At 32.6% G+C, this 11,369-nt stretch overlaps 1 protein-coding gene across 1 annotated transcript; it reads left to right on the top strand.

Moving 5' to 3' along the window:
• The first annotated feature begins 5,541 nt into the window (after window positions 1-5,541).
• LOC145014512 (ubiquitin carboxyl-terminal hydrolase 17-like) lies at window positions 5,542-10,941 on the top strand. Its single transcript, XM_078972896.1, has 11 exons — window positions 5,542-6,430; window positions 7,351-8,344; window positions 8,473-8,561; window positions 8,664-8,749; window positions 8,851-9,004; window positions 9,113-9,233; window positions 9,332-9,489; window positions 9,559-9,643; window positions 9,743-9,955; window positions 10,032-10,093; window positions 10,198-10,941. Exons 1-11 carry the CDS (start codon window positions 6,009-6,011, stop codon window positions 10,685-10,687), a joined length of 2,874 nt encoding a protein of 957 aa, XP_078829022.1. The 5' UTR covers window positions 5,542-6,008; the 3' UTR covers window positions 10,688-10,941.
• The last annotated feature ends 428 nt before the right edge of the window (window positions 10,942-11,369 follow it).

Below are 11,369 nucleotides of genomic sequence, written 5' to 3'. Positions count from 1 at the left end.
GTTAAACACTTATAGTTCTTGCTTCGATCACATGTGATTGTATTAATCACATGTGATTAATAACTAGGAAACCAATGATTCTATCACTGTTCAAACTATTTTACTTCAAAATGTTTTACAAACTCTTTTACTTATCAAATGCTTTTATTTAAACTTTGTTTTACTACTTACAAATTGCATGCCCATATATGTATAGATATATAAGTAATATTTAAAGGGCTTAGGAAGGCCATCCGCCCTATTTCCTTTTCGCGCACTGAGATGTGGTCTGGTGGGATTTCGGGTGACCATCCGAGGGTCGTTTCAAGATTATTTATATATCATATATACATGTATAGACATAAAAGTACTTCCATATTCATACTTATCAGCACATCATTAGTAAGTTACCATCGGGGTAACACAGGATCATACTACTACAATTTCTAGATCAACGAGTCAGTTCATTCAGGAGTCAATACTTATTACTAAGAGAACATATACAACGATACTAGAACAAGTAACATTATATTGCATATACACGAATACGTTAACAGTTGTGATCCATTGTATGGGAGCATGTCTTAATTGTCATAACCCGAGTTGTAGCCAGAGTCTCTTGGAGGGAGAGCGTGAGTTTGCGTATAGATCTATACTGGATTGACTATCCTACACCTCGCTGCTAGCTACAGCGGGGCTGACAGGTCTGCGGGTGCCAAACGTCATACCTTATTTTTCGACTATACGTTGTCGTTGTTACCAGTCGATAGTATGGTGCAATTTATCACATGATACCTTAATATAAACCCAGTTTAAGGTAGTTAGTACAGCAGTAGTTCCTATAAAACAAAACTACCGTACTACAATAATTTACCCATTACATTTTGGTGTTAACCTCACTTAAACTTTAATGTACAAACTATATTTTGTTAAATGATAGTTACACTTGGGAAATTACACACTTTTACATCAAACGAGCATACAAAACAGTTAAACCTTGGTAGAGGGCTACTTTAACAGAAAATATAGGTTTTTCTGAGAGATTCAAACTTTTACAAACACTTACATACATTTACAACTCATACTTGCGACAGGTTCAAACATTTTGATAACAAACCTCGACACTAAAATACTTATGAATTCACCAGCTTAATGCTGATAAAATCTTTCAAAATAACTTGTATTCTCAGGTCATCAGTAGACAGGTACCGATGCTAGCTTTTGAGAAGATGGAGCGCATTCAAGACTCATCATACTATTTTGATTTACATTATATTTTTGGTGTCTAAAACTATACGGAACACGCTTGTATTAAAATTTTATATTTAATGCAATGGATGATGTTGTTTGCTTATTTACATTTACTGTGTTGTGATACTTTACATGACGTCCTCCGCCCTAGAACGCTTCCGCCATTATTGGTTTTGGGGTGTGACATACGGCGTCGTGCCGCTTTTGTCGTGAAACTTCAATAAGTCATAACTTATTCGTTATAACTCGGATTTCAGTGAGGTTTTCGCCTAATTGTTTCTAACGAGATAATTTACAACTTTAAGTAAAATTATTTTTACTTATTTCCAACTTAAATTTGACATTTTCATTAATTTCAATATTTGACTTTTTGATTGGAATCTCATAAGACTTCCCATTACTTTCTGAATGATTCTAAACATACTTTTATTTCAATTCTCTTAAAAAGTATCTTGTTTTAACTTAATGCTCAAAATCATATATTATATATTAATATTCACTTTTAAACTAACAAAACACGATAACTGAACGTGTATGTTACAAGTAGATACCCAGCGGCGGTCATTTTATAGGTCGCTTCCTTAACCACCCCTTATAAACCAGCTTCGTGAATGAGGTCTACTAACGGTAAGACTGAGTTGTCTTATACACACACACATACACACACACACACACATATATATATATATATATATATATACACACACACACACACACACATACATACATATATAAATTTTTTAATCTTTTAATATTATAATAGTATAAGGGTTGAATTTTAAATTTTTTAAAACTCTAGGGTTTAGAAACTAAATATTTCAAAATTAAAATTTTTTAATCAAAATTTAAATTCCAAAAATTGAGGGTAAATTTTAAAACTTTTCAAAATATCTTTTAGATCAAATTTGAAAAACAATTAAATAATCATATAATTAATCTTTATCACAAAATTTGACCTAATCCACTTGTTTTTTGGCAATATAATACAAATAACTAATTTTATCACATAAACTAGTAATTATCATATAATTTGACAATTATCCTTTTATTAAATGAAGATAATCATTACCATTATATAAAATCGAATTTCATCAGTCAAAATAGTATACGATAATTATCTAGATCCAATTTAGGCTAAAAATCCAAAAATTCTTCCAACAGACCCGCGAACTCGTCGAGTCAGACTTGGACTCGTCGAGTTCACAGTGAACTCGTCGAGTCTTACTGCCAGAATCCAGATTTTCAACATTTTCAACTTTGAACAAATAATCTATGCATCATATACTACAAAAAAACAACTTAGGCTCTGATACCACTGGTAGGTAACGCGTATAACATCAATCTTATGGTGCACATGCAACCCTAAAGTTTTGGATCTAGGTTTTCTCAAGTAATACATGCAATAATAATTATCCAAAGCTATAACCCTAAACTAGCATACTATTTTTGAAATTAACACCTAATACAAGGTTAGATGATTACCTTCCTTTGTAGTTTGCTTGATCTTCAACCTTTGAGAACTTAGCAGCTCAAATGTGATGCCTCTAATAGATTACAAACACCAAGAGCAAGTTAGAGGAATATGAGAGAGAGGCTAGGGATACTAAAATCAGTTGGTACTCTTCTAGGGTTCAAGTGGCCGAAAATAGGAGTCCCAAGGGTTCCTTATATAGTTGAGCTGCTAGAGTTTCAGTAAAAAACCTAATCTGCTTGCTTAGGCCTTAAGCAGTCCACAAGATCCTTCTAGAAGGCCCTAATGGACGATTTCTACGTGGGCTTCCACATAAATTTCATCCACCTCCTTCTTTTAGGAGTCCATAACCCATCTTGCAATTATCTTATAATTACAATACCATCCCCTTAATTTAATTAATTTTTTTATCACTAAATTAATTCCAAATTAATTCTTGATCAATATTAATTAAATAATATGATTTCTCAATTAATATATTATTTTTATAATATATTAATAAATCATAATTAACGTCTTTCTCCATAATTCATCTAGTTGCTATGGTGAAGGCAACCCAAAAGAACATGCTACTATCAGATCAAGTACATACCAATTATAGTTATGAACTTAGATACCTAATCCAACACCTTCACCATACAAAGAAGCGGTGGGTGAAAAGAACACACATTCAATAGTCATTTCCTTATACATCTCTTATAGTGTGACCTTATGAATGAAGCATACTATTTACTTACTTTAAATGATACATATAAGAATATAATATATATATATATATATATATATATATATATATATATATATATATATATATATATATATATATATTGTATTTTAAAACTTTTGAAAATATAAGGTTTAAATTTAATTATCTAAATTAACATAATTAATTAATCTTTTAAAGCAATGATGGTTTAAATTTAATTATCTGAACTAATTAATTAATTAACCATTTACACCTTTTATGGATTTTATGATTATTTTTTTAATCATACCATTAATTAAATATCTTATAAATTCCATCAAGGATAATTACATTTAATTATCTTATAATTAAATATTATATATGCTTATCTACATCTCTAAAATTTGATTTAGCATTTTGGATTTATCTAGTATTATTATAATTAGATTTTAACGTTTAAAATAGCAAATTATTACTAAATTTAACCATACTAATCAGATTAGGCTAGCAAAAAACGAAAAAACAAAATTTTCGAAGGCGTGGTTCGCTTTTCTAGAATTTTTTTCTCGATTTCATCAATTATGTACCATTAATGTGATAATTATGGCTCTAATACAACTATTGGGGATTTTTGGTTACAAAACAATTGTACATGCCTAATTTCACTTAACCTTTAAGTGTACATGCAACCTAAAGTGGATATATGTCTTTTTACATCTAATTGCAACATACTTAAGAAAATACAAACTAGAACCCTATGAATCAAAATTCATGGTTAGGGATACATACATTTTATTTATTCCAATCAAGCTAATCAAAACATTATTATTTCCGTGGAAAACCTAACTCTAATAGTATGCAAACCTTTAATGTTTCACACCCACAACATAAAAAACCCTAAGATTAAGAGGAGATAGGGGATAAAGAAGAAATTTTCGGAATTCATAGGATTGTGATGCCTGAAAATACGAGGGTTAACACCCTATTTATAGGTGCCAAAAGATCCAAAAAATCCTAGATTTGAATTTAAAATAATAATATTTTAAACCAAACAATTATATAGTTTCTTATTTATCTTTTAGAGGTTTCCAGAACCCTATCACAAACCTTTTAAACCTGACCATGATAGGGAGGTTCTACAACCTTTCTATTGTTTAACTATTGAGCAATTACATATCAACCCTTGTATCTTTAATTAATTATTATGATGAACCCATAATTAAATTTGAATTAATTATTACTATTTCTAATTAATATATTAATCATATATTATATTAATAAATCATATATCTTTTTCTCTTATAATCAATCCAAGTCATTTATTGGTTACGAGGATAACCCAAAAAGAAATTATTTTTATTTTTTTAAGATGTTAAAGAGGTTGGTAACCAAGGGTCTTGGTGAACATCATTCTTGTACATGAATACTAATAAAGCCTACATATACGTCAAGCAAATAAATTAAAAATCAACAAAGAAAAAGCTTTTTACAAATGATGAATGATTTAAAATATGAGATGACAAAACAAAGAAAAACTATAAAAGAAGCTGATGATGTGTGATTTTCCAAAATATAAAAGACAAATATTATTTTGTAAATATCATTTTTTTTTGTATCAATGAAACATTCTTAGTGTTATTGTACATTAAAAAACATATATGGTCAGATGGTTTTGGTATGCTATCTATTGTACATTAAAAAACATATATGGTCGGATGGTTTTGGTATGTTATCTCATCAATGGTTGTGTAATGTGATAAAATAAAATATGGACTTCAGATTTAATAATCATTTTATTTTTATGTATTATATTGTTTTAATTTCATATATTAAATGTATTGTTTTAATTTCATACTTTCGAATATATTATTTTTATTTATGTTATTGTCATTTAGTTTTTTAGATATCAAGATATGTTTAAATAATAAAAATAACAAATTAAATAGGAGAGTTTTGTAAAATATTTTATTAAATAAAGATAAATTATTTAATTTTATAAAAGGATTACAAGTGATGAATATCAATGATCAATGATATCGAATATATCGAATATAAGATTATAAAACAAAAAACTATAATAGAAGAAGATATTCAAAAATATACAAGTTTGTTGATAATTTATACTATTTAAAGAATTAAATATTGTTTAGTATGAAAAATTGCATGGGAAGATCGGATTCGCCTCGTGGATTTCGGGTCGGAATATTAGATGACCGAAGAAATCACGTCTCTCGATGCTTAGACAAATTCGTTTCTTTCTAATTTTCTCTTTTTTCACACACACAAAAGCCCTAAAATCTTGATCTGCAAATCTCCGAATTTAATAAGTGCAAGAATTTGCGAAGAACTGTTTGGGGAAGTTACGATGGTTGTTTAAACTTTCTACCACCTCAAATCCACTTCAGAAGCTTTGGTCTATGATTCAATCATACGATGTTTATGAACCGCCATCATCATCGCAAGCACCGACTTTGTGGAATAAAGGGGCATTTGATCGATTGAAGATTGAATTTGATCGTGTTACTGAAGATATTGCTTTTGTGTTCGAGGGAATCCATCTATGATTGTTGTGGAATTAGGGTTTCATTATCATTCTGCTGGATGCATCGTCGTTCTGTATAGATGCTTGTTGGAAGGGATCTAGGGCTCCCAAACCTGGTGGTCCTGGTAGCGGTATTCGTGATTTTTCCGGTGATCGGCTTTGTTATCCGCAGAAAATTGCAACACGCGGCGGCGAGGAACGAAGAGATTAAGAAGCTTTTGATTTTGGCATCGGAAGAGGCAGCTAGGGCTGAGATTGAGGCTACCGAGGGATACTTTTTCACCGCCAGCACTCGTTCTTCGATTCCGTCCCCGGATTCAGCCTGGGTACAGGCTCCGGAATCGGCCTGGGTACCAGCTACGGAATCAGCTCCGGAATCGGCCTGGGTACCGCCGAAGACATCGGTTCCAATCGTCTCATCGTTGAAGCCGCCATATCAATGTGCTGTTTGCTTCTCTCCCACCAGCACGCGCTGCGCCAAGTGCAAAGCTGTTCGTTACTGGTAAGCTTAAATCCTGAACCCTAGAGTGTAAAACCTATGACTTTCTTTCTTGATCTGAATGATGCTTCTATCATCTGAGATTATATACTGCAGAACCCTCTAGATATGACATAGATAAACTCTTAGCCGAAGATACCTGAGGTAAAGAATTCCTTAATTGATTCAAGCAGGTAATTAGTTAAAATAGATGAATTGGCATCCGAGTTATCCTTTAAGAGGGGCACAATTAGATATAGAAACTAAAAATAATTTTTTTCTTCGAGTTGGTGCATAAACTAACAGAGAAGTGCAGACAAACCAGAAAGAAAAAGAAATTGCTAGCTTGATTAGTTAACCTTGTGAACTCATCATAAAGGTATAACATGTCAAAATATTTAAATCTAGCCACATATTGCCATACTCCAACAGATGATAAAATGTATGAAAACAGACTTTCTTATTAACAAAAAACTATGCTTCTATAGTTGTTTAGGAGTTCTAGTAAATGTTAACCTTGTGAACTCATCATAAAGGTATAACATGTCAAAATATTTAAATCTAGCCACATATTGCCATACTCCAACAGATGATAAAATGTATGAAAACAGACTTTCTTATTAACAAAAAACTATGCTTCTATAGTTGTTTAGGAGTTCTAGTAAATGTTAACAAGGACATTGTTGTTGCTTTTCTAACATGATTACCTTATGTGTAGATTGACACACTTCTTTCCACATGCATAATGCCCACACATACTCGTATGCACAATCTTTGTAACTTATGAAATTATAGTCTGTTCTCATATTGGAGACTTTCTGTAGGAAGTTCAGAAGTAGAGTTGTACATATATGAAAGTAGGTTGATCCATTCACTTACTAAAAGTCTAAAAGATGTTAAGAACCCCATTAATGCATATCATAAATAATTCATTTTAACTGCAGCTCTGGGAGATGCCAAATTGTTCACTGGAGACAAGGTCACAGAGATGAATGCAAATCTTATGTAGCTGTGAAACCTACAAAAGATGTGTCAGACAACTCGATTAACAAAGAAGATGATAAAGATTCCAATAACCACTCACCAAATGCAAATCTTCATCAAGATTCACATCAACCTGAAACCAGTTCTTTCTTCCAATCAACTTCTGAATCTTCTACTTTCTCTACCCCTACCAGATCATCCACCGAAACCTTTTCAGTCAGTTCATTGGATTCTGATAACTTTGTTTCAGTAAAATCAGATATCAGTCCTTCAAGAAAATCTACCGATTCAAACAAAATCAATCAGACCAAATTCAACCTCAGCAATGAAGATACAACCTCTTCTGATTTTTGGAGTGGCCCAATCCATTCCAAGAAATCCACCATTGATCATGAGCTTGATGGGTTTGAAACATCTGGTTATAATAATGTGAAAGGTGTCACTGTGAATCCAACAGATAACACAACTCCAAATGGCTTTGGAACTAAAAAGTCAACCAATGAAACCTCTTCATCAAATGAAATATTAACTACAAGGTCACCATTGAAGATATCTCCATCTGTTGAGCATTCAACAGATAAAGAGTCCAAAACATTTGGTAGCATGCAGATTCCCGAGAAGTCAAAGTCAAAGTCAAACTCAAATGATGTATTCATCAACAAGAGCTTTACTTCACCTGCATTCAAATCATCCAAAGCTTCTGCAACTCATTTAACATCATCTACACCTACCAACAGACTTGTATCTCAAACTACAAAGCCTGTAGTGGTTCATGATGATAAAAATAGGGTTTCTACTGCTACTGCTACTGTTAATTCATCTGAAAGTGAAACTGTTCGAAGTGGATTGAAGACATCAATGTTGAAAGTTGTTGACCAGTTTAAGCCCTCTAAGTTGACTCGTCAATGTTCACCAAGGGCAGAAAGTGAAACTGCACATAGATACAGTTGCAAGGTCTCAATTTAAACTTATGCTATATATATATATATATATATATATATATATATATATATATATATATATATTTTATCTTGAAGTCGATAAATTTCATAATCTGATACTTTAAATTGATTTTCAAACAGGGTCTCTTCTCGTATGAAATGTTTGTCAAGCTTTACAACTGGAAACAAGTTGAATTGCGCCCTTTTGGCCTCGTAAATTGTGGAAACAGGTAGATCTCATCACTTTGGCCTTCAAAAGACGTTAATGCCCTCATCCTCATCATTGTAAAATGTAAATACTAATTTGGTATTCATGTTTAAACATTCTGCAGCTGTTATGCTAATGCTGTGCTCCAGTGTTTGACATACACGCCACCATTAAACGCGTATCTTCTTCAAGGACTCCATTCGAAAACATGTATGTTGTTATTTGTTATTGTTAGGTTAACTTTCTTTTCTGAAATATAAAATATAAATATCTCCTATTTTGACTTTTTGGTTTGACTTCATTTATGTTAGGTAATAAGAGAGAGTGGTGCTTCACATGTGAGTTTGAAGCCCTAATTTTGAAGTCAAAAGGCGGGAATTCTCCACTTTCTCCTATTCGCATTCTAGAAAACATCGGAAGCAATCTTGGCCATGGGAAAGAAGAAGATGCACATGAATTTTTAAGGTGAAGTGACCTATACTTTTGCATTTATGATTTATGGCAGTTAAATTGTTGTAATGGTCTTTAGTGAGTTGACTCGGTTGACTCAGTTATCAATTGATGTTATTACAGGTATGCTATTGATACTTTGCAATCCGTCTGCCTTAAGGAAGCTGGAACAAAATCTTCCAACTCCTTAGAAGAAGAAACAACTCTAATCGGACTTACATTTGGTGGTTATCTAAGATCTAAGGTAACAATCTCTTTTATTAACTACTTCAAATCATCTTTATCTAAAAAAAACACAAGAAGCTTCTAATTTCTAAATCTACTATCGCTTTTGAGTTGTAGATAAAGTGCATGAAATGTGGTGGAAAATCAGAGCGACATGAGCGGATGATGGATCTAACCGTTGAAATTGAAGGCAATATAGCAACTCTTGAAGAGGCTTTGGATAAATTTACATGCACTGAAGTACTAGATGGTGAAAACAAGTACAAATGCAGCAGGTTTGTTCAAAATCTCTCATCTAATCTTACCTTAAAACATTTTTTTTTTAAAACGTTTTTAACTTTCAGGTGTAAATCCTATGAGAAAGCCAAAAAGAAATTGACATTGTTGGAGGCGCCAAATGTGCTTACAATTGCATTGAAGCGGTTTCAGGTATTTAATTTTTTTTTTTTTTTTTTTTTTAAATCAAAGATGTTACAATACGCAAATAAATGAAAGTAAAAAGTAAAAGTAAATTGCTATTTGTTGCAGTCTGGTAAATTTGGAAAGCTGAACAAACCAATTCACTTCCCGGAGATTTTAGACATGGCTCCATATGTGAGTGGGACAAGTGACAAGTCACCAGTTTACAGGCTTTATGGAGTTGTGGTTCATGTGGACATAATGAACGCTGCTTTTTCTGGTCATTATGTTTGTTATGTTAAAAACATTCAGAATCGGTGGTTTAAAATTGATGACTCCCGGGTATGTTTATTTATTTATTTTAATATTTATTTTTTATTACCAAATAATACTTATGTGTCCTATATCTTTTATTCAGGTAAAAGAGGTTGATCTTCAGAGTGTATTGATGAAAGGAGCATATTTGCTTCTCTATGCAAGGTACTTTTAACTTTTAACTTTTAACTTTCTCATTGATTTCATTTAGGTGATGTTTTGTCGACTTAATAACGTTTTGTGAAATAATTTTTATTTAAAATATCCAGATGCTCGCCACGTGCTCCACGGATAATCCGAAACTTATTATCCCGCCACAACACGGATCCGAAAAAACACAAAATTCCAACATTCACAAAGGAGCCATGGGACATGAGAAATAATCCTCCGATACGCCACCGCACACTAGAGGAAGAGTCATCCTCATCAAGCGACAGTTCCGGAATCTTCTCCGAGTCATGCTCTTGCAGCACCGAAAGCAGCAACCGTGATTCAACCAGTATCGAAGACCACATTAATCCCTGGGAATGGGAACACGAATACAACATCAACAACAAATCAGATGTCGACACGTCATCGTCATCGTCATCATCTTCCTCCCCTTCACCGTTGTACTCCCGGAAGCTTCCGGGAGTTTTGTACGATGAAGATGTTTGGGGTAGGAGTAGTAATAGTTGTAGGGAGACTAATTTCGATAGATTAGGTGGGAGGCCGACTTTGAGAAGATCAACAACAACTCACGGAAGATCAGAAAAATGAGGGGAGGTTGGTTGGTTGGTTGGTTGGTGGAATAAGGATGTTTTTTGGGGGTGGCGGCTTGTGATGGGTCGGGGTTAGGGGGTGGCTGTATGTATTCTACTACTTTTGATGATGTCGGCGGCTCTGTTAAAACAGTTAAAAAGAGTCGGTCTTCAACATTTTGTCACTCTCTTCCCTTAAATATATATAATATATATAAAATATTTTGTAACGTGTATGCTGTAAGGAAATCAAAATCGAATCATTTGGTAAAATAGATGCTTCATTACGTGGTTTGGTTTTAGGATTGATTGATACTTTCATAGTTTCATTTCATATTTAGGAGAGTCTGCAAGTTTGCAAAAATGGTATCTCCTTAATTAGGAAGTTTACAAAAATGGTCTATATTTAAATGAAGAATTATAAAAATGGTCTTGTCTTTTGTAAATTTACACAAATAGTACCTGCCTCATCAAGTATTAACAAATTGTCCTGTATAATAGTGAATTTATGTAAGTTGTCTCTATAAAATATAGAAATGGTCCCTTTGTATATAGAAATCACAAAAACAAGCCCTACAAAATACCAAAGCTACAAAATGGTCTGTTTGTTCCATAAAATTACAAAAGTAGTTACTGCTAACTCCCAAATAATAGAAATGGTCCACAGTATGGATGCCATGATCAACAATTCATTCAATTGA

The sequence above is a fragment of the Lactuca saligna genome, chromosome 9, assembly GCF_052625555.1.
Source record: "Lactuca saligna cultivar CGN05327 chromosome 9, ASM5262555v1, whole genome shotgun sequence".
Taxonomy (NCBI): Eukaryota; Viridiplantae; Streptophyta; class Magnoliopsida; order Asterales; family Asteraceae; genus Lactuca; species Lactuca saligna.
The sequence above is the reverse complement of the archived record's forward strand: the minus strand, read 5'-3'. Positions and strand labels throughout refer to the sequence as shown.

Excerpts from the sequence above, each read along its gene's own strand:
- LOC145014512 (XM_078972896.1), top strand. The coding sequence starts at position 6,009 with ATGCTTGTTGGAAGGGATCTAGGGCTCCCAAACCTGGTGGTCCTGGTA. Across the intron at positions 8,345-8,472 it reads CACATAGATACAGTTGCAAG|GGTCTCTTCTCGTATGAAAT; the intron begins GTCTCAATTTAA and ends ATTTTCAAACAG. Across the intron at positions 9,956-10,031 it reads TTAAAATTGATGACTCCCGG|GTAAAAGAGGTTGATCTTCA; the intron begins GTATGTTTATTT and ends TCTTTTATTCAG.